At 39.3% G+C, this 24,190-nt stretch overlaps 3 protein-coding genes and 1 long non-coding RNA gene across 4 annotated transcripts in view; 1 reads left to right on the plus strand and 3 right to left on the minus strand.

The window, feature by feature from the left end:
* The window catches only part of LOC118768138 (zinc finger protein 708-like), a 184,623-nt gene that overhangs the window by 9,623 nt on the left and 150,810 nt on the right, over positions 1–24,190 (plus strand). The gene's annotated exons all lie outside the window — the stretch shown is intronic.
* LOC115225220 (zinc finger protein 665-like) overlaps positions 5,204–24,190 on the minus strand; it is a 29,808-nt gene continuing 10,821 nt past the window's right edge. The window contains exons 5-6 of the mRNA XM_036513894.1: positions 5,592–5,897; positions 5,204–5,214 (exon numbers count right to left, since the gene is read on the minus strand). Coding sequence (XP_036369787.1) covers positions 5,204–5,214; positions 5,592–5,897 — 317 coding nt within the window. The remainder of the gene's footprint in view (positions 5,215–5,591; positions 5,898–24,190) is intronic.
* Positions 15,362–17,474, minus strand: LOC115225219 (zinc finger protein 239-like). Its single transcript, XM_036514017.1, has 2 exons — positions 16,193–17,474; positions 15,362–15,411 (listed from the first exon to the last, which is right to left on the minus strand). The coding sequence occupies exon 1, from the start codon at positions 17,311–17,313 to the stop codon at positions 16,216–16,218; it is 1,098 nt and encodes a 365-aa protein (XP_036369910.1). The 5' UTR covers positions 17,314–17,474; the 3' UTR covers positions 15,362–15,411; positions 16,193–16,215.
* Positions 18,119–22,374, minus strand: LOC118768145. Its single transcript, XR_005004006.1, has 2 exons — positions 22,269–22,374; positions 18,119–18,259 (listed from the first exon to the last, which is right to left on the minus strand). It is a non-coding gene; the product is annotated as an uncharacterized LOC118768145 (long non-coding RNA).

Below are 24,190 nucleotides of genomic sequence, written 5' to 3' on the forward strand. Positions count from 1 at the left end.
ATACGGCTACGCATTTCGCCCGACGTACTAACGATTCTGCCAGCTCGCCGCCTACATGCATGTAGGTACACTCATATTTTCATGTGATGCTCACACACATTTACTCAGGTGCTCAATTACACCCACATGCAGTCTCGTGTTTGTAGGCCACAGAGATACTGAGATATCTGGCGCTATTGGCTATAGAATAGTCACCCATGCTGAGTGCCAGTGGCACGTAAGAGAACCATCTGAATGTGGCCGTAGCAGTGCCGCATCGACTGGCCTCCGTGTTGGTGGCACGTAACAAACACCATCCGATCGTGGCCGTTGCCAGCCTGGCCTGGCCTCCATGCCGGTGGCACATAAAAAGCACCCACTACACTCACGGAGTGGTTGGCGTTAGGAAGGGCATCCAGCTGTAGAAACACTGCCAGATCTGACTGGCCTGGTGCAGCCTTCGGGCTCCCCAGACCCCAGTTGAACCGTCCAACCCATGCTAGCATGGAAAACGGACGCTAAATGATGATGATGATGATGATAGTTAACCAGTTGATACATGAAGGAGTCATACCCAATGACTGGTGTAGCAGCATAATAGTCAACTGCTACAAAGGTAAAGGTGACGCCCTAGATACAAATAATTACAGAGGTATCAAGCTGTTGGATCAGGTAATGAAGGTCACGGAGAGGGTCATAGCCCAACTAATTAGGGAGAGAGTCAGTTTGGATGAGATGCAGTTTGGTTTCGTGCCAGGGAAAAGTACCACTGATGCCATATTTCTGGTGAGACAGCTGCAGGAGAAATACCTAGCCAAAGATAAGCCCCTGTACCTGGCTTTCGTTGACATGGAGAAAGCTTTTGACAAGGTACCCCGATCCCTTATCTGGTGGTCAATGAAGAAACTAGGGATAGATGAATTATTAGTGAGAGCTATGCAAGCCATGTACAGGGACGCTGCTAGTAAGGTGAGGGTTGGCAACGAGTACAGTGAAGAAATCCAGGTAGGGGTCCACCAAGGTTCAGTCCTCAGCCCACCTCCTATTTATTATAGTCCTCCAGGCGATAACGGAGGAATTCAAAACAGGATGCCCCTTGGAGCTCCTCTACGCTGATGACCTTGCTCTAATTGCTGAGTCACTATCAGAACTGGAGGAGAAGTTTCAGGTGTGGAAGCAAGGATTAGAATCGAAGGGCCTTAGAGTCAACCTAGCTAAAACCAAAGTCCTAAGTAGGAAGGCAGACAGACCACAAATCCCTTCAGGTAGATGGCCCTGCTCGATCTGTAGAAAAGGTGTAGGTAAAACTCTATAAGATGTACTCAGTGTAAGCTATGGACACATAAGAGGTGCAGCATTATCAAAGGAAGGCTAACTGGGAAGATAGTTTTTATCTGTGGCAGATGCTCAGGAGCAATAAACACTGAAAATGTGCAGGGGACAACTTCTTCCACATTCCAGGGAGAAAAACTAGAAGTAGTTGATAGCTTCCGTTACCTAGGTGACTAAGTCAGTAGTGGGGGAAGGTGCGTTGAAAGTGTAGCTGCTAGAATAAGAATAGCCTGGGGAAAGTTTATGGAGCTCTTACCTCTGCTGGTGACAAAAGGCCTCTCGCTCAGAGTAAAAGGTAGACTATGACGCATGTGTACGAACAGCCATGCTACATGGCAGTAAAACATGGGCCGTGACTGCTGAGGACATGTGTAAGTTTACAAGGAATGAAGCCAGTATGCTCCGATGGATGTGTAATGTCAGTGTTCATACTCGACAGAGTGTAAGTGCCTTGAGAGAAAAGTTGGACCTAAGAAGCATCAGTTATGGTGTGCAAGAGAGAGAATGGAGGAGGATAGCTGTGTGAAAAAGTGCCACACCCTAGCAGTTGAGGGAACCTGTGGTGAAGCATGACCTTTGAACATTAGGCCTCACCGAGGCAATGACTAGTGACTGAGACCTTTGGAAATATGCTGTGCTTGAGAAGACCCGGCAAGCCAAGTAAGACCATAACCCGTGGCCTATTCCAGGGGTGTAACCAGCCCACTTATGTGTACCTTTCCTTCTGCTTGTGAAGACCTGTTGAGGCAAGTGAAATCGAAATCAAATTTGATGACAGCACCACATGACTGGCATCCATGCTAGTGGAGCACTAAGAGCACCATCCGAGTATGATCGTTGCTAGAGCAGCTGACTAGCTTCCATGCCAGTGGCACGTAAAAAGCAGCATTCGAGCAGGATCGTAACCAGCATGGCCTTACTGGCATGTGAAAAACAACATTCAAGTGAGGTCATTGCCAGAGCTGCTGGACTGGCTCCTGTGCAGGTGGCACATAAAAAACACCATTTGTGCATGGCTGTTGCCAGTACCGCCTGATTGGCCCTCATGCCAGTGGCATGTAAAAGCACCCACTACATTCTCAAAGTGGTTGGCGTTAGGAAGGGCACCCAGCTGTAGAAACTCTGCCAGATCAAGATTGGAGCCTGGTGCAGCCTTCTGGCTTCCCACACCCCAGTCGAACCATCCAACCTATGCCAGCATGGAAAGCAGACATTAAACGATGATGATGATGATACGTTTATAGATATACATATGCACACGTTATCACATTAAAGACTTCCACTCAGTAGATATATGCACACACAGGCACATACACATAGGTACACTCTGCATATATATGTGTATATATACAAATTGAGATAGGGGTTGTAAATGCAACCCTCCATGAGATAACATATATCCAATATACTGCTAGTGAAGTACCCAACAAAGTTAATACATAAATGTTAAGGATTGCGATGCAATCAATTCATTTACTGTATTATATGAGCAAAGGTAAAATGTTTTACCACAAATTACTAATACAAGATAAGAAAATGGAGAAATACATCTAAATCAAATATCAATTACCAGATAATACTCAATCACATACTTTATTAGACCACCACATAAGAGACTGTAGGGTTAAACATAAAAGAGCAGAACAAATCAGTGTACACAAAGGAATGTACATAAAAGAGTAATGTTGTATAATAAGTAGAATATTTATATATGTATATATTCACACACAGATCATATACACATGTAAGGTTATTTGCACAGATATGTAGACACAGATATTACATAGATAAAAGCACATACATTTGTCCATGGGTATATAGTCAGATATAGCAATTTATGAAATGATAGCATGGGGTTCACTGTTCACTGTGGATTATGGCAGTTCAGTGTTATGTTTACCTTCTGCTGGAGCCACCTGGACCTTAGATGTTTCACTCATAAACACAAACATCGCCCGGTCTGAGATTCAAACATGCGATCCCTTGACCGCGAGTCCGCTGCTATAACCACTAGGCCATGTGCCTCTACTGCTGTAATTAGTGAATTTATCCAAACGAGGAAAATTATTTGTTCAGCAAAAATTAATAAAATTGCTATTCTATAATTACCACGTGATTAGTTTTATTATTGATTTTGAAGTATTTGAAGATTGCTTTCATAGCATGTAAACAATGAGTAATTAGTTCCGTTAATTTATTAATCACTTTTTCCCCTAGTAAGTAAAATTGATAGGGATTCATCAGAGCACAGTCCACACTTCCTAGAATGTGTGTTATAGCGCTTCATGTATTTTATAATTGACCATGATAGCTCATAGTTAATGTTGCCGGTTTTCAGTTGTCAGAGAAAATCCACCAGTGATGTCACACCTCTTGTTCACTGTTTTACAGCAAGATACATGATTTTTGTATCGAGTCTTGAAATAATCAGCCGTGGAACCAATGTACACAGTGCATTTATAAACAATGTTACGAGTCTTACAGAGGTTATCCATTGGGCAATTAAATTTATTCCTGCAGTAATTAGATTTATTCATTGGTTGATAGTACTAGAAGTGAAACTAATATTCATTCTGATTGGATGGTAGATTTGCCACGGTGTTAAGAAGAAATATAAAAATTTTACTTATAGTTGTTTATATAATGGCACAGCGCCAGCAGTTTTTGAGGGTTTGCGACCGTTGTTAGTGACCTGGGGTTGTACAGTGCTTGTCCTGTCATTCTAGTCATATTAGGTTGTGTGTTCATCGTGCTGTTGGTGTACAGGTTCTGTAGGCTCATTCATATTGGTATATTGCTTGTTCTGGATATTTCAGGGCTGTTGGTTCTCGTGGTTACTGCCTGTTGGGTCTCGGTCGGCTGAGGGTTGTATCTAAGTTCATTATTTGAGCTTTTAGTGATAGTGTTTTCCAAGGCCTTGTTAAGTTTAACCCTTTAGCATTTAAACCGGCCATATCCGGCCAAAAGTATTCTACCTGTTTTATGTTCAAACAGGCCAGATCTGGTCTCTCACACCAACCCTACAATATCGTTTGAAAAATTAACAGCTACCTCATTGAAATCTCATAGCTACAAGATAATTCATAAGTTCAAAACAATGTGGATAAAAAAGCATTAATTTTGGTAGAGTAATCTGATTGCTGAAGGGTTAATATTGTTTATTAGGTACATATATGTTTCTTTATTACCCACAAGGGGCTACACACAGAGGGGACAAACAAGGACAGACAAACGAATTAAGTCGATTAAATCGACTCCAGTGCGTAACTGGTACTTAATTTATCGACCCCGAAAGGATGAAAGGCAAAGTTGACCTCGGCGGGATTTGAACTTAGAACGTAGCGGCAGACGAAATACGGCTACGCATTTCGCCCGGCGTGCTAACGTTTCTGCCAGCTCGCCGCCTTTTGGTACATATATGTTGCCCCAAGTTGGAGAAGGTTGCATATGACACTTGCATTATGTCTGTTAAATAGTCAGTGATACCTATGGGATTTCGGGAAGCATCTATCAAGGGCTGCCAAAAATTGTCTGGCAATCTTGGAAGTTACATTTGAAGCATGGATCAGGATGTACCAAAAGAACAGTGTGGTTTCTGGATTTGGTGTTAGGTTCATTTATGCAAGTGTTTTGTGTTTGTTAAGTGTAATGTATTCTGTTGGGTGCTTATTTTTTTAGATGGAAGAATTTAAGGTAAGAATCACAGTTATTGGGATCGCTGGGTTTCTACGTTTATGGTGGTGTGTTGTACTGGTAAAATTTCTGTAGGTTGGTTTATGAGGTGTTTCTGTGTCTGTGTTCGTTGTGTGTGAGGTGTATGGATTTAATATGCTTCCTGTATCCTGACCAAGCCAGTGCCTCATTGTAACAGGGTGCATACAGGTCAAACAATTCAGGCTCCACCTGGACAGGATGCCGGTCCGTTGCAGGTGAACTGCAAGATGCAGGAGGAAAGAGTGAGAGAAAGTTGTGGTGAAAGAGTCAGCAGAAGTTTCGCCATTACCTTCTGCCGGAGCCGCGTAGAGCTTAGGTGTTTCACTCATAAACACAAACATCACCCTGTCTGAGATTCAAACCCGCGATCCCTCGACCGCTGCTATAACCACTAGGCCATGTGCCTCCACTGCTGTAATTAGTGAATTTATCCAAATGAGAAAAATGTAAAAAAATTACTTGTTCAGCAAAAATTAATAAAATTGCTGTTCGTTAGTTACCTCATGATTAATTTTATTGATTTTGTCATTGATCAATATGTATAGATATATGCTTGGTTAAGTTACCGCTTTGAGAGAATGATTTACCACATATCTCACAAGAATATGGCTTTTCTCCTGTATGAATACATTTGTGTGAAGCTAAGTTACAAGTCTGAGAGAAATATTTACCACAGATATCACAATGATATGGCTTCTCTCCTGTATGAATACGTTTGTGCATAGTTAAGGAACCTATCTGAGAGAAGGCTTTACCGCAAATATCACAGCCATATGGCTTTTCCCCAGTATGAATATGTATATGTTTACTTAGGTTACCACTCTGAGAGAATGATTTACCACAGATGTCACAGTGATATGGTTTCTCTCCTGTATGAATGTATTTGTGGATAGTTAAGGCACCGATCTGGGAGAATGATTTACCACAGATATCACAGCAATATGGTTTCTCTCCTGTGTGAATGTATATGTGAGTAGTCAAAGTGTATTTTTTAGAGAATGCTTCCCCGCAGATATCACAGTGATACGGCTTCTCTCCCGTATGAATACGTCTGTGCTTATTAAGATTTCCCTTGTGAGAGAATGACTTTTTACAGACGTCACAATGGTACAACTTTTTCCCTCTTTCTTTCGTCATCTCTTCAGGAAACAAACCATCCTTTACATTTCTCCCATAACTCATTGTTCTATAATGTCTCTTAAGACACCACAATATATATATTTTTTGTTTTCTTTTCTTTATACATACATATATATACATATATATATATACATCACGGATTTTTGTCAGGGAACAGGTCGCGGCCTTAAAGCGACGAAATATTTTGACAAATTAAACTTAACCCATTAGCATTTAAACCGGCCATATCCGGCCAAAAGTATTCTGCCTGTTTTATGTGCAAACTGGCCAGATCTGGTCTCTCACACCAACCCTACAATATCATTTTAAAAATTAACAGCTTCCTCATCAAAATCTCATTGCTACAAGATAATGCCTGATTAGTTCAAAACATTGTGGGTAAAGAAGCATAAATTTTGGCAGAATAATGTGAACGCTAAAGGGTTAAATGTTGAAGTGAATCGAACGGCTTTTGTGTGATCCTTAAATGGCTTACAAACACCTTCCACACTGCAATTGTTTTCGTTCCAGCACACGATTTCAGATCAAGTCACTTGCTATGCAAGTACATCTCCGTAGTTTTCTTTATATTTCTATATTTATTCAAATATTTCTACTGCTGTATTTCCAGCAACTATGATCTTCGTATATTCCTTTGTTGATTCAAATACTTCTCCAGTTATATTCTCAACAAGTCTGGTCTTTGTCAATATCTGAAGATGATACAAAGACCTTCACAGATTTTTCCAAGTTCAAACAGAATGCGAAATATTTTTGTAAATATTCCAGGCAATGAGAACAACAAACGTTGATATTACTCAGAAGAGATATCGATATCTCACAGATATTCACCATAGATATATTCCAGAAACATGGTTATATCTATTATTTATAACATCTTCCGTTAGTCTTCAAAAGATGATAAATTTTCTTGATGTATCTGACGTAAAAACTCCTTTTCTGAAATGATATAGAAAGAAATGGTAGAAGATATAGAAAATACTTACAAAGCAGAGATTCAACTATAGAAATATTACTCTTTTACTTGTTTCAGTCATTTGACTGTGGCCATGCTGGAGCACTGCCTCAAAGGGGTTTTAGTCAAAGAAATCGCCACCCCACCCAGGACTTATTCTTTTCTAAATCTTATTCTATTGATCGCTTTTGCTGAACTGCTATGTTATGCTTTTGCTGAACTGCTATAAATCACACCGGTATTGGTTGTCAAGCTATGATGGGGGACAAACAGATACACAAACACACACATATACATATATATATCACCGTGACCGACCAGGCTATCAGATGTTGCTACACATCGCTGGTCACATTGCGCTTCACATTGTTTTAGCCTTCAATAAACACTCACAACGCCCGGTCTGAGAATCGAAACCGCAATCCTACAACCGCAAGTCCGCTGCCCTCCACACACACACACACACACACACACATATATATGTGTGTATATATCACGTGATATATATACATATATACACATATATGTGGTGAAAGAGTACAGCAGGGATCACCACCACCCCCTACCGGAGCCTCGTGGAGCTTTTAGGTGTTTTCACTCAATAAACACTCACAACGCCCAGTCTGGGAGTCGAAACCGCGATCCAGCGACCGCGAGTCCGCTGCCCTAACCACTGGGCCATTGCGCCTCCACATGTATGTATATATATATATATATATATATATATATATATATATATATATATATATATATATATATATATATATATATATATATATACATATATATATATGTATATATATATGTATATATATACATATATATATATACATATATAATAGAAATATTAAAATAACTAAGTCTCTCTAAAAGAGAACAGCGGAGTGGTTGGCGTTAGGAAGGGCATCCAGCTGTAGAAACACTGCCAGATCTGACTGGACTGGTGCAGCTTTCGGGCTCCCCAGACCCCAGTTGAACCGTCCAACCCATGCTAGCATGGAAAGCGGACGTTAAATGATGATGATGATGATGATGATGATATATATATATATTTCTTTACTGCCCACAAGGGACTAAACAGAGAGGGGACAAACAAGGACAAAGGGATTAAGTCGATTACATCGATCCCAATGCGAAACTGGTACTTTATTTATCGACCCCGAAAGGATGAAAGGCAAAGTCGACCTCGGCGAAATTATAAACCTATATCATGCATTATTTATGATAAATATTCAGCAATGAGCTGGCAGAATTGTTAGCACACTGGACGAAATGCTTAGTGGTATTTCACCTGTCGCTATGTTTTGCGTTCAAATTCCTCTGACGTCGACTTTGCCTTTCATCCTTTAGGGGTCAATGTAATCATCTAGTCCCCTCCCCACAAATTTCGTTCCTATCTGTTGCATTTCTCAGTAGTTTGTCACTTGCTGATCGCGACTACTAAAAGCTGCATCTGTTTTTTTTAACAGAGGTATCAAGGCCCCATGTTTCAGTTAGCGATTTGTGTTTTATGTTGTTGCAGGTAATTGTTTATTCTCAGGGGCTAAAAGTGGACATAATTATTAACGTGGATCATTTTGTCAGAATAAACAGCAAATAGAGATATGTAGCAAGTAATACATCTATAATAAAGCGATAGACAGCTTTGATTGGAGACAATTAGCAAATAGAATATCCAATATAATTAAAGAAACTATAACTCGACAAAAGCAAAACACTTCACTTCGGGTATTTCCGTGGAAGCAAATGACAGTTCGATTCTGTTTTCTACTTGGAAATTTGCAGATTTTACATACACACATGAAACGGGGGCGATCTTTCGTCTCTAGTAGACCTTTCCGTCGATTTCCGTTAAAAAAATTTTTTTTTTTACATATGGGCTTGCGGGAACTTTTGAAGTAACGAGAGCGAAAGAGACTAAGAGGAGGCGATTTTATGACGAGGGAAGTTCTTTTGAAGTTACCGTGCATGGAAGCATTGATGTACATGTGTGTGTGTGTTTGATGGGGTGTGGGAGACAGACAGTATGTTGTGTAAGTGAAGTGCTTCTGTTAGTATGTGTGAAGAGACAGAGATGTGTGAAAGAAGAGATAACTGAAATTTTTTACTCGGTGTATGTGTATATGTATGTATATTACTTCAAAAGTTCCCGCAAGCCCATATGTAAAAAAAAAAAAATTTTTTTACGGAAATCGACGGAAAGGTCTACTAGAGACGAAAGATCGCCGCTTTTTTAAATTCAAGTTTAAAATAAGACATTGCTGGCATAATTTCGTTATATCTATACTCCACAACCCATGGAATTACCCAAAGTGAAATGTTTCGACCTTTTCGAGCTATATCGAATAAAAATTTGGTGAATTTTCATGGCTATGCCAAGTAAAATCCAGACTTTCTTCGCATAATTAAAGAAGTTTACCGAAGAATAGGATTCATATCGAACACATACTAGCAACATCGAATACCTGGGGCTTCGAATTAGCCAAGCTCATCGGAGTTTACTAAAAATAAAATACGTATTATATCCTACCTGCTTTGATATATTGTGATTGATGTGAAATAGCTTTAATTACGCAAAAGGGCGATCTGATACAGAAAATCAACGAAACGGACAAATAATTAAGAAGATACGCGCACCTGATATTACTGATTAGCCCATGGTACACTAAACTAAGGCTGCGAAATTTTAAAACTTCAATTATGATTTTAGAACTGTTTTGAAATATATTGTGGTATATACATATGTAGAATTTTGTTAGATGTAAATTACATTTTGAGAATGTGAATTGTAAGAAAAACTCCGAATGGTAATAAAAGATACGAAACTAAAACTAGAGAGATTGTGAAATCTGATTCCCTGACAAAAGATAAAAATGAAATATTTGGAATTAATTTAGAAAATGGTTGTGTGAAATAAATTTATTTAAAAAAGAAAAGGATATTTTCGGTTTGAACGGCAGTTTTTTCTAGCGGTGTCATATGAAATTGTCACCCATAATTATGACCCTAGTATCGATCTATTGCATTTCAACCTGTTTTAGGGTTAGGGTTAGGGGGAACGGTATCTTTTTTTCTTCACAAATGTAAATAAACCCAATCTGTTTCTTAAACGGGGGACATATTCATACGGCACAGAATGTTTTTTTTTACCTCAATAGACGTCATTGATTGGTTGAAATTGCAGAAATTGAAGGAAAAAAAACAACAAATATCTTAGAAACCATAGAATTTTCTCAATAAAGCCAAGAGAAAAAGATGTTTTATAAATACATTCTACCAGTATATGAAGTTTAAAAGTGTTTAGTTACGTGGAAATTATTTTTAAAAACTGCTGTTCAAACCAAAAAGATCCCATTTTTGGAGTTTGCATGGGTCGAAAGGAATTTTTTGAGGCAGGTTTTCTACGGTCGTATACTCTTCCTGTCGCCAACACTCAACTATTTCCAGCTAAGGCAATTTTCCCACTATGGCTCAGAATACTGAAAAATGACATCAAGAGGTAAAAGAGAAAAAAAGTGGTAACTAATTCCATACACACAAACGTGTGTGTGTATGTGTATATATATATATATATATATATACTCTTTTACTTGTTTCAGTCATTTGACTGCGGCCATGCTGGAGCACCGCCTTTAATCGAGCAACTTGAACCTGGGGACTTATTCTTTTGTAAGCCCAGTACTTATTCTATCGGTCTCTTTTGCTGAACCGCTAAGTAACGGGGACATAAACACACCAGCATCGGTTGTCAAGCAATGCTAGGGGGACAAACACAGACACACATATGCATATATATATATATACATATATACGACGGGCTTCTTTCAGTTTCCTTCTACCAAATCCTCTCACAAGGCTTCGGTCGGCCCGAGGCTATAATAGAAGACACTTGCCCAAGGTGCCATGCAGTGGGACTGAACCTGGAACGATGTGGTTGGGAAGCAAACTACTTACCACACAGCCACTCCTCTTATATAAAATCTGTTCTGTCTGTCTTTTATGATCTCGGGCATCCTCCATCCGATTGCGCTCGAATTTGATATCTAGATACAGACGGTATCAGGGCGTGTATAAGTCTTGAAAAAATTACAAAAATCGATTCCAGGTGAGAATGCAATCGATAAAGCCGTTTTTGTCCTGCATTTCTTCCATCAACCTGTACATAACTGCACCTTCCATTTTTTGTTGTTTTTGTACTGCTTAAAGGCACGTTTCTTTCCTGCCAAGCTTACTGTTTAAACCATATTTATGTTCTCCCAGTCAACAGCCTTATCATTACTGGTACTTTAAACTCTTCGGTCGCATATTTGTGTGAATAAAATCGTTTTTCTTTGGAATAGAAAAAAAAGTCTATCTTTATTTCTTCGTTTGCTGGTGTCTGAAATTTAGGTTAAATCAGTGTTTCTCAAAGGGGAGGCCTATGGGACGGTCGGACAAGTTTTGAGAAAATTTGGTGTTTTGCTCGTATATACATATATATAGGAATTACAACTGTGTTTCGTGGTCTGCTACCACAACAGGTCCTTTATAGGATGCAGTTAGCTCAAGACATGTTTCGTCTGGTTTCGGCCCCTACTCCTCTACCGTTTTGACGTGGCAGGGCCCCCCACTTTCGGAGATGTCTTCAGCTCTGGTGTTGGGTGTATGTCTTCTTTCTTCTGTTCCCTGGCCTCTTCGATGTATCGTCAGCGAGTGTCAGCTGGTGACTGACTGTCTTGTCAAATTTCTCTCTTTAAATACCTGCTGCTAGGCTCCAGCAGGCAGCCCCAGCAAGATGTCACGTGACACCTGCTTCTTGTTCCCTCACCTGTCTGTCTTTTCAAGATCCTCAAATGAGGAAGGCCTCACCACAAGCTACAAATATGAACTAAATCTCTCTAAATAGGAAATTTTTTAAAAATTCCAGTTTAAAAAAAATCAAACTCTCCTTATATCAGTCACATTTCAAGCCCCACAACATGCTAGAAACAACAGCCAAATCTCTGAATAAGTAATTTCTCAAAAATTTCATTTCATGTCTCCCGTCTCAGCCCTATTTTCAAGCGCCAGTAATTTGGAAGGCTAGAAATAATAGCCAAATCTCTGAATATGTAATTTCTCAAAAATTGTACTTCTTATAATTGACCTCTCCCCCCATGTTCCCCATGGCAGCCCCTTTTTCAAGCTCCAGAAATTTGGAAGGCCTCACCACTTGCTAGATGTAATAGCCAAATTTCTGAATAAGAAATTTACTCTGCTAACCAACCACATGGTTCCGGGTTCCTTGTGAGTGAATTTGGTAGACGGAAACTGAAAAGAAGCCCGTCGTATATATGTATATATAAATATATATATGTGTGTGTGCGTGTATGTTTATGTGTCTGTGTTTGTCCCCTAGCATTGCTTGACAACCGATGCTGGTGTGTTTACGTCCCCGTTACTTAGCGGTTCGGCAAAAGAGACCGATAGAATAAGTACTGGGCTTACAAAAGAATAAGTCCCGGGGTTGAGTTGCTCGATTAAAGGCGGTGCTCCAGCATGGCCGCAGTCAAATGACTGAAACAAGTAAAAGAGTAAAATTTCAATTTTTTTAAAAATTGACCTTTTCCAATGTCAGCTCATTTTCGAAAACCCACAAAAGGGGAAGGTCTTACTACATGTTAGAAACAACAGCCAAGTCTCTGAACATGAAACCTTTCCAAAATAACAATTTTTTAAAAAATTGCTTTCCCAAATCCCCACTCCTATCTTGAAGTTCCACAGATCCATCTACAAATGGATAATGTCCTTCCTCTGAGGAAATCTGAGCAGATGACATTCAGGTCACAATATGGTCTTCTCATCATAATAGAAACAACAGCCAAATCTCTGAATAAGTAATTTCTCAAAAACTTCACTTCTTATAATTGACCTCTCCCCATGTTCCCCATGTCAGCCCCTTTTTCAAGTTCCAGAGATTTGGAAGGCCTCACCACGTGCTAGAAGTAATAGCCAAATTTCTTATTCAGAAATTTGGCTATTACTGACGAAAACTGAGCAGATGGCATTCAGGTCACAATATGGTCTTCTCATCATGCTAGAAATAACAGCAAAATCTACCATTTGCATCCTTCCCTCTTTTTAAATATTTCTTCAGATTTCAAGACTGTAGAATCTAATTTTGAAAAAATAAAAGAAAAAAAATTAATATTATTTTAATTGGTATAAAGGCATAGGTATGGCTGTGTGGTAAGAAACTTGCTTACCAACCACATGGTACCAGGTTCAGTCCCACTGCATGGAACCATGGGCAAGTGTCTGCTACAAAAGCCTCGGGCTGACTAAAGCTTTGTGAGTAGATTTGGTAGGTGGAAACTGGAAGAAGCCCATCATATATATATATATATATAGATAGATATATATATATAAATAAATAAATAAAATAATATAAAAATATACATATATATATATATTTATATTTAAAATTTATTAGTTTAAATTATTTAAATAATTTTAAAATTTTAACTTTTATATTTTTAAAATTAATTTTATTTCTATGTATTGGCTTATAATTTTCAGTTTGATTTGCCTAATAGTGGTTTTATCTCTAATTTAATATAATATATATATATATGTGTGTGTGTATGTATATGTATATATTTGTATGTGTTTTCCCCCACCATCAGTTGATAACCGTTGTTAGTGTGTTTATGTCCCTGTAACTTAGCAGTTCAGCTAAAAAGACTGATAGAATAAGTACTAGGCTTACAAAGAATAAGTCCTGGGTTCGATTTGTTCAACTAAAAGCTGTGCTCCAGCATGGCCACAGAAGTAAAAGAATAAAAGAATTGAAAAAATTCCAGGTTGTGATTTCTTTTTTATTCATTTATTTTAATTGTCACAAATATGAAAATAAGGTACATTATTTACATTCGACAAAAACAACAGAAAAATGAAGCCATTCTTGTTCAAAGTGGTACAAATTCTTTATTTTTTTGGTGTACACATTTTCAAACAGTTCCTATAAAAAAGTTTCTAATTTGATTAGGATGTGTGTGTGTATATATATATATATATATATATATATATATATATATCATCATCATCATCGTTTAACGTCCGTTTTCCATGCTAGCATGGGTTGGACGGTTCAACTGGGGTCTGGGACCCAGGAGGCTGCACCAGGCTCCAGTCTGATCAGGCAGTGTTTCTACGGCTGGATGCCCTTCCTAACGTCAACCACTCCATGAGTGTAGTGGGTGCTTTTTACGTGCCACCCACACAGGTGCCAGACGGGGCTGGCAAACAGCCACGATCGGTTGGTGCCTTTTACGTGCCACCAGCACGGAGGCCAGTTGGGGCGGCGCTGGCAACGTCCGTGTTTGGATGGTTCTCTTATGTGCCACCGGCACTGGTATCACAGCTACAATTTCCATTGATGTTGATCATACATACATACATAATCATGGTAGAGGCCTCGCTCTTGGGACCACTCATGTCTAGAAACTGAGGTTGAGGGTAAGCAAGGACATGCTCCCTGTAGAAAATCCAACCCCAAAAAAGCCTTGTGTCATTGAGGTAGCTCTGGCCATCCCCGTTAAAGGGGACAAAACCCAGATTTAAAACACTGGATGATGATGATATATATATAAATAATATAGTGGCTTGCAATTTTGTGGAGGTGCAATGGCCCAGTTTAGGGCAGCGGACTCGTGGTAGGAGGATCGCGGTTTTGATTCCCAGACTGGGCATTGTGTGAGTTTATTGAGCAAAAACATCTAAAAAGCTCCACAAGGTTCCAACACTTTCTCTCACTCTCTCTTCCTGTTTCTTGAGTAACGCTGCGATGGACTGGCGTCCTGTCCAGCTGGGGGGAACACATACGCCACAGAAACTGGGAAACCGGGCCCATAAGCCTGGCTAGGCTTGAAAAGGGCACATAAATAAAAAAAAAATTTGCAATTTTACAACCTAAAGGCAGAAATAGATGTCACTAAAGTGACATCTACACACTCACATACACAAGTAAATAAACACCCTTTGTTCTCACAGTATATCTCCCTCTTCAGCAAGAAACCTGCTCCTCCCCTTCTGCCACAGTTTCTTTCTCCAGTCTAAGCCTCACTTAGTTGAGTAGTTTTATTGTGTGGGTACTTGTTGACCTCACTAGTGCTGGTGCCACATAAAAAGCACCCAGTACCCTTTGTTAAGTGGTTGGCCTTAGGAAAGGCATCCAGCTGTAGAAACCATGCATTCGTTCTTGTCAAACCATTTAACCCATGCCAGGAAAAGAGGATGATAAACGATGATGATGGTGATGATTTAGGCGGTGAGCTGGCAGACACGTTAGCACGCTGGGCAAAATGCGTAGCTGTATTTCGTCTGCCGCTAAGTTCTGAGTTCAAATTCCGCCGAGGTCGACTTTGACTTTCATCCTTTCGGGGTCGATTAAATAAGTACCAGTTACGCACTGGGGTCAATATAATCGACGTAATCCGTTTGTCTGTCCTTGTTTGTCCCCTCTATGTTTAGCCCCTTGTGGGCAGTAAATAAATAAGAAACGTTAGTACAGTATTTCATCTGTCTTTACGTTCTGAGTTCAAATTCCGCCGAGGTCGACTTTGCCTTTCATCCTTTCGGGGTCGATAAATTAAGTACCAGTTACGCACTGGGGTCAATATAATCGACGTAATCCCTTTGTCTGTCCTTGTTTGTCCCCTCTATGTTTAGCCCTTTGTGGGCAGTAAAGAAATATATATAATATATAATCATTATCATCATCATCATCGTTTAACGTCCGTTCACCATGCTAGCATCGGGGTCGATTAAATAAGTACCAGTTACGCACTGGGGTCAATATAATCGACGTAATCCGGTTGTCTGTCCTTGTTTGTCCCCTCTATGTTTAGCCCCTTGTGGGCAGTAAAGAAATATATATAATATATAATCATCATCATCATCATCATCGTTTAACGTCCGTTCTCCATGCTAGCATCGGGGTCAATTAAATAAGTACCAGTTACGCACTGGGGTCGATATAATCGACGTAATCCGGTTGTCTGTCCTTGTTTGTCCCCTCTATGTTTAGCCCCTTGTGGGCAATAAAGAAACAGGTAAGTGGAGAAAACGATATTTTCTCATTTATGAATGCACATGTGTTCTGTTAAGTTATAACTTGCCGAGAATGATTTACCGCAGATATCACAGTGATATGGTTTCTCTCCCGTATGGATACGTATATGTTTCGTTAAGTTACCGCTTGCAGAAAACGATTTACCACAGACATCACAGTGATACGGCTTCTCCCCTGTATGGTAACGCTTGTGTATGGTCAGGTCGTGATTGCGAGAGAACGATTTGCTGCAGATGTCACAGTGGTACGGTTTCTCACCTGTGTGAACGCGTTTGTGGATAAACAGGTAATAATTCAAAGAGAAAGCTTTACCACAGATATCACAGCGATACGGCTTCTCCCCTGTATGGGTTCGTATGTGCGTGGTTAGGTTACTACTCACAGAAAAGGATTTACCGCAAACATCACAATCGTATGGCTTTTCTCCAGAATGAATCTGTTTGTGTTTAGTCAAGAGATAATTCTGGGAGAATGAATTACCACAGATATCACACTGATATGGTTTATCTCCTGTATGAATAAGCTTGTGCTTAGTTAAGTTAGTTTTTTGAGAGAATGATTTCCCGCAGATATCGCAACCATATGGTTTCTCTCCTGTATGAATACGTTTGTGTTTTCTCAATGTACTTCCTTCGGAGAACGATTTACTACAGATATCACAGTGATATGGTTTCTCTCCTGTATGAACACGCTTGTGCTTAGTTAAGAGGTCATTTTGAGAGAACGATGTGCCACAGATATCACAGCGATATGGTTTCTCTCCTGTATGAATGCGTTTGTGTTTATTTAAGTTACTACTTGTAGGAAAGGATTTGCCACAAGTATCACAATGATATGGCTTCTCCCCTGTATGAATGCGTTTGTGCACAGTCAAGTGATGACTTAGAGAGAATGATTTATCACAGATATCACACGAATGTGGCATCTTTTTTGTATGGACAAGTTGGTGTGTAGTGAGATCACATTTTTGAGAGAATGATCTTTTACAGATATCACACTGGTGTAATGGTGTTTTTGAATCTTTTGGCATCTCATCAGAAAAACCAAACCTTTCAATTTGTGTCTCACATTTACCTGTGCTCTCACACAATTCATTTTCCATTATTTTGCTTCTCTCACCATTCTACACAAATGTTTTTCTTCTGAACGGTTACACACACACACACACACACACATATATATTTAATTCCTAAGACATTTCTTATACAATATTTATATCAACTAAGGCAGCAAGCTGGCAGAAATGCTAGCACACCGGGAAAAATGCTTAGCGGTATTTCGTCTGACTTTACGATCTGAGTTCAAATTCCACTGAGGTCGACTTTACTTTTCATCCTTTCGGGGGCTGATAAATTAAGTACAAGTTATGCACTGGGGTCGATGTAATCAACTTAATCCGTTTGTCCTCTCTGTGTTTAGGCCCCCGTGGGTAGTAAAGAAATAGGTATTTCATCTACCGCTATGTTCTGAGATCAAATTTCGCCAAGGTTGACTTTGCCTTTCATCCTTTTGCAGTTGATAAATCAAGTACCAGTTGTGTATTGGGGTTAATCTAATCAACTGGCCTCCTCCCACAAAATTTTGGGCCTTGTGTCGAGAACAGGAAAGAAATGTTAGCACACCAGGCAAAATGCTTAGCGGTATCTCATCTGCCGCTATGTTCTGAGATCAAATTCCGCCAAGGTTGACATTGTCTTTCAACCTTTTGGGGTCGATAAATCAAGTACCAGTTGTGTACTGGGGGTCAATCTAATTCAACTGGCCACCTCCCCCAAAATTTATATCAACTGTAATTTTAGTCAATATCTGTAGATGCAGCTAATTACTTTGTAATCTGAGTTAAATTAGAATCCCAAAGCATCAGGTACACATTCCAGACAGTGAAGTAAAGACATTGTTTTCTTTTCACTATATACTTCAGTTCTGAGGAAACATATCATAGATTTTATGAAAAAATAACATGTTTCTGTGGTCCTTGAATAATAATAAGTGTTGGTGATGCATCCAGGGTAAAACATAATTCTTTAATTCCAATGTCATCTGATATCCTGAAATAATAGAAAAATAACACTATAAGCTACTGAGAATACTCAAATGAAATTTGGATCTTTTCCTTTTGAACGACACATGTCAACACAATTTCTAGTTAACTAAACACTTTTAACCCTTTTGTTACCAACCCGGCTGAAACCGGCTCTGACTCTGTAGTACAAATGTTTTGTTTTCATAGGTTTTAAATTAAAATCATCCACCAAATCTTAGTCACAATTTATGTTCCTAACACTAGCTGAATGATAACTTAGTTATTTTACTAAATCTTTTGTTATATTTAAAATAATTAAAAGAAACACAGAGCATCTCAAAATAAATACAGTAAGGAAAGGGTTAAACTTCGTATACTGGTAGAATGTGTCAAAATAAAACATTTTTTTCTCTTGGCTTTCTTGATAAAATTGTAATTCGTTTGTTTAACGTAGTTTAATTTTTCGAATTTTAACCAATGAATCGCCTCTAATTGAGCTAAAATCATTTGCTGCGTCTAAAACTGAGACAACATCCTGTCACTAACCCTAAATTTTTGCCTTTCGTTTCATTTTTTTTCTTAATTGTTAAATTAATTTAAGGATAACAATTAAGAAAAAAACGAAAGGCTAAAACGAAAGCAATGGAAAATAAAATTTAGGGTTAGGGTTAAGGTTAGTGACAGGACGTTGTCTCAGTTTTAGACGCAGCAAATGATTTTAGCTCAATTAGAGGCGATTCATTGGTTAAAATTCGAAAAATTAAACTACGGTAAACAAACGAATTACAATTTTCTCAAGAAAGCCAAGAGAAAAAAATGTTTTATTTTGACACATTCTACCAGTATACGAAGTTTTAAAGTGTTTAGTTAACTAGAAATTTGGTTGACATGTGCCGTTCAAAAGGAAAAGATCCAATGAAATTTTACTACATTCCTATAATAATTAAGCGTAATTATGAGCCTTTCTTTTATTCTTTTACTTGTTTCTGTCTGTTGACTGTGGCCATGCTGGAGCACCGACTTTAAAGGCTGTTTTTTTGAAGTCAAAGAAATTGACTCCAGGAGGGCGCAATACGACACGCCATATTGATTACGATGTGCCCCGATCAACACCAACATTTTAAATTAGGAATGTACAAAATAGGCGCAGGAGTGGCTGTGTGGTAAGTAGCTTGCTAACCAACCACATGGTTCCGGGTTCAGTCCCACTGTGTGGCACCATTGGCAAGTGTCTTCTACTACAGCCTCGGGCCGACCAAAGCCTTGTGAGTGGATTTGGTAGATGGAAACTGAAAGAAGCCTGTCGTATATATATATATATGCGCGTGTGTGCTTGTGTGTCTGTGTTTGTCCCCCCTAGCATTGCTTGACAACTGATGCTGGTGTGTTTATGTCCCCGTCACTTAGCAGTTTGGCAAAAGAGACCAATAGAATAAGTACTGGGCTTACAAAGAATAAGTCCCGGGGTCGATTTGCTCGACTAAAGGCGGTGCTCCAGCATGGCCGCAGTCAAATGACTGAAACAAGTAAAAGAGTGAAAAAGAGAGTAGTTATGAGCCTTGTTTCTGTCCATTGACTGTGGCCATGCTGGAGCACCGCCTTAAAGGTTGTTTTTTTAAGTCAAAGAAATTGACTCCAGGTGGGTGCAATATGACACAACGCCATATTGATTACGATGTGCCCCGTAATTTAAAATTAGGAATGTACAAAATTAGTCAAAAAGTTAGGAAAGTAACTCATTTACATTTTCTCGTTAATTACACCAACTGGCAACACTTCTGGCATCATCGGTGAGCAGCTCTCCATTCACTTTATACACCAAATTTCACATTTGTCATCCCTATTTATCCATTTAGAACAGTTGGAGGATCTTTTCGGTTTGACCGGCAGTTTTTAAAAATAATTTCCACCTAACTTAACACTTTTAAACTTCGTATAATGATAGAATCTTTTTCTCTTGGCTTTATTGAGAAAATTCTATGGTTTGTAAGATATTTGTTTTTCTCTTTCCTTCAATTTCTACAATTTCAACTCATCAATGACGTCTATTGAGGTAAAAAGCATTCTGTGCCGTATGAATATGTCCCTCGTTTAAGAAACAGATTGGGTATACTCTCTCTTTTACTTGTTTCAGTCATTTGACTGCGGCCATGCTGGAGCACCGCCTTTAATCAAGCAACTCGACCCCGGGACTTATTCTTCTGTAAGCCCAGTACTTATTCTATCGGTCTCTTTTGCTGAACCGCTAAGTAACGGGAATATAAACACACCAGCATCGGTTGTCAAGCAATGCTAGGGGGACAAACACAGACACACAAACACGCATATATATATATACGATGGGCTTCTTTCAGTTTCTGTCTACCAAATCCACTCACAAGGCTTTGGTCGGCCTGAGGCTATAGTAGAAGACACTTGCCCAAGGTGTGGGACTGAACCCAGAACCATGTGGCTGGTAAGCAAGCTACTTACCACACAGCCTCTCCTGTGCCTATTTGTATATTTACATTTGTGAAGAAAAAAGATACCATTCCCCCTAACCCAAAAACAGATTGAAATGCAATAGATCGATACTAGGGTCATAATTATGGGTGACAATTTCATATGACACTGCTCGAAAAAAACTGCCGTTCAAACCGAAAAGATCCCAGTTGGGTTTTGCTATAACGCACATCTTCCACTGAACTCAACCAGAGTATTTTCGTGATTAGGTGGACACTAGTTTGATAGTTGAGCTAGTTGGCAGTAAGCAAATGACTCCATAACTGGGGTCCGAAACTTTCGTGGGAATAAAAAAAAATTTCGTCAGCGGGGCACTAAACTCTAGTTATACCTCTTCTTCGTTTCGTAAAGTAAACCATTGTACTATTTATACATTACCCCTTACCTGGAAATTACGTTATGGAATTCTTTTTCTTTCTTTTTTTATTAATTTATTTACATTTATGATGATAATTAAATATGAATCAGTTCAAAAATTAATGTTTGTCCATGAAATAATAACAGAAACAACGAATGAACAGGTACTACTTAAGAAGAGTGCTCCCGGTGCGCGCACTCGCGTAGTCGCGCAAGCTAGTCGTGACTAGTCGATCCTTACTTTGTGTTTTTGTATTTTATTTACTTTGTTTAAAAAAATTTCACCGTAACTTCGGTATAGGTACCGGAAGTACCCGATACATTTCAAGAAAGTGTTTTTTTTAAAATATATATGGGGGGTTAGGGGTGGGAGAAAAGGGTGGTGGTACGTAAATAAACGGCGTAAATACACGAAGTTGACGACTTTCACTTCTGACAGCTAAAAGCATGACAGTGCCACGGTACCTATACCGAAGGATCGCCAAATTTTCTTTACTTTGTGTAAAAAAAAAATTATTTTGCTAGGTACTCGTTGTAGGATCGACTAGTCACGACTAGCTAGCGCGGATGAGCGACTACGCGAACCGGGACCACTCTTCTTAAGTAGTACCGAATGGACATTCATTAAGACAGTGGTTTTCAACCAGGGTTCTGCCAGTAGAGTCCAGGGGTTCCGCAAGAAGTTACAAAACTGCTAAAATCGGCAGTAATTTTTAATTCTCCTGTGCAGGTATGTGTGCATAAGACTATTAAATTATTGCACAGGGGTTCCTCGAGCCAGTGGAATGCTTCTTTGGGGTTCCGCTCCAGCAAAACGTTTGAAAAGCACTACATTAAGATCAGGTTGACGGTCGCTCAATGTTTGCATCTGTAAAAGATGAAGAAAAGAAAAAAAGAAAGACAAGACATAGTCTTTCTGCTAAATACACAATGTTTGAAATTTTAGGAACGGAATAAATCAATCAGATCGATTCCGAAAGGATGGAAGGCAAAAAATCGGCACCGCCGGGATTCGAACTCGGAACTGATATACGCAAGAAATGGAGTCAGGCACGCTAACGATTCCACCAACTTAACCTTAAGAAATATTTTTAAAAGAAAAAATAACGGAATATTGATTACAGGAGAATGTAATGAGAGAGATAAGGTTATGTTTAAAAAGGGGTCGGAAATACCTTGGAGGAATTGATTCTATAAAGGTAGGAGAGATGATTAAACGAACAGGTCAACAGCGACGGAATGACAGAATGACAGAATGAAAGAATGTAAATAGGTTTATAGGTAGGAAGGAATTATTAAGAGGAGGATCGCAGTGAATAAAAGCGGGAGAAAAACGGCAGAGGGTTGTAAGGGAGCCAGGGGAGTAAAAGGGTCGCAGTGAATGAGAAAGTATAAGGGTACAGAGAAAGTATAAGGGTATAGGGAAAGACTGCCGTTTGTGCCTTCCACCCGCAAAATTAACAAAAAAAAAATTACATATGATAGAAAATTGATTATCTACCATATCTTGGTACTATTTAAGAAGAGTCGTCCCGGTGCGCGCACTCGCGTACTCACGCATCCGCGCTAGCTAGTCGTGACTAGTCGATCCTTTGTGTTTTTGTGTTTTATTTATTTTGTTTTTAAAAAAATATTTAGGTAGTCGTTGTAGGATCGACTAGCTAGCGCGGATGCGCGCACTGGGACCACTTTTCTTAAATAGTACCCCATGTCTTATAGTAGTAATGATGAGAAAGACATAAAAATGAAGAATTCGGATCTTTTCGGTTTGAACGGCAGTTTTTAAAAATAATTTCCACATAACTAACCACTTTTAAACTTCGTATACTGGTAGAATGTGTTTATAAAACATCTTTTTCTCTTAGCTTTATTGAGAAAATTCTATGGTTTGTAAGATGTTTGTTGTTTTTATTCTGCAATTTCAACCAATCAATGACGTCTATTGAGGTGAAAACATTCTGTGCCGTATGAATATGTCCCTCGTTTAAGAAACAGATTGGGTTTATTTACATTTCTGAAGAAAAAAAGATACCCTTCCCCCCACCCCTAACCCTAAAACAAATTGAATTGCAATAGATCGATACTAGGGTCATAATTATGGGTGACAATTTCATATGACACCGCTAGAAAAAACTGCCGTTCAAACCGAATAGATCCAAACCCGACGGCTCCAGAACTGAAGGGATTCAAGCCACCAACATTTAGGCAGCAAGGAGAGACCGTGAAGACCTGTATGTTTAAGGCGCCCACCACAGCGGCATCTCGCCATAGAGATTCGATCCAGAGATTTTGTCGTTAAGTACTTAACGATTTAAAGAATCAGCCCTCTAGAGGCAACATGGGACACAGCAGAAGGCTATTCTAGCTGGATTTGGTCGAAGAGGAAAACAGACGAAATGTAAAGTTTGAAGGCAATATTTCTGTTCTAAGGGACATAACTCTGAGTCATTATAATACCCATTTCTTTATTGCCCACAAGGGGCTAAATACAGAGGGGACAAACAAGGACAGACATAGGTATTAAGTCGATTACATCGACCCCAGTGCGTAACTGGTACTTAATTTATCGACCCCAAAAGGATGAAATGTAAAGTCGACCTAGGCGGAATTTGAACTCAGAATGTAGCGGTAGACGAAATACTGCTAAGCATTTCGCCCGGCGTGCTAACGATTCTGCCAGCTCGCCGCCTTTATATAATTATAATAGCTTTGAAGTTTCACCGTTACCATGACAACGAACGGAGAGAGGTTACAACACGATGAAATTTCCAGACGGTTTAAATGTACATCGGATATTCAAGTGACTGGAATCTGTCAGTAGAATGCAACGCTAGACTGGTGACTTGGATGTGGCCGGGTCCACTTACAATATAACAAGTTAGGGGCTGTAACACTTTCCTTCCATTGTCGAATTTTAACATTATATCAGTGACTGATATAGATTGGCATATCTCGGTCGTATTGTGCGGAGAAAATCCCTGGAGAAAGACATCATGCTCGGAATGGTCAGTGGCAAAAGAGGAAGAGGCCGACCAATGGAGAAGTTCTTAAGCAGATCAGGCCGAAAATGTCGCTAGAAGCTAGGATCACCAAGCAT

Source organism: Octopus sinensis, linkage group LG27 (genome assembly GCF_006345805.1).
Source record: "Octopus sinensis linkage group LG27, ASM634580v1, whole genome shotgun sequence".
NCBI classification, from domain to species: domain Eukaryota; kingdom Metazoa; phylum Mollusca; class Cephalopoda; order Octopoda; family Octopodidae; genus Octopus; species Octopus sinensis.

Bases quoted from the DNA above. Each gene is read 5' to 3' on its own strand.
- LOC115225219 (XM_036514017.1), bottom strand. From the start codon at position 17,313: ATGGAAAATGAATTGTGTGAGAGCACAGGTAAATGTGAGACACAAATT.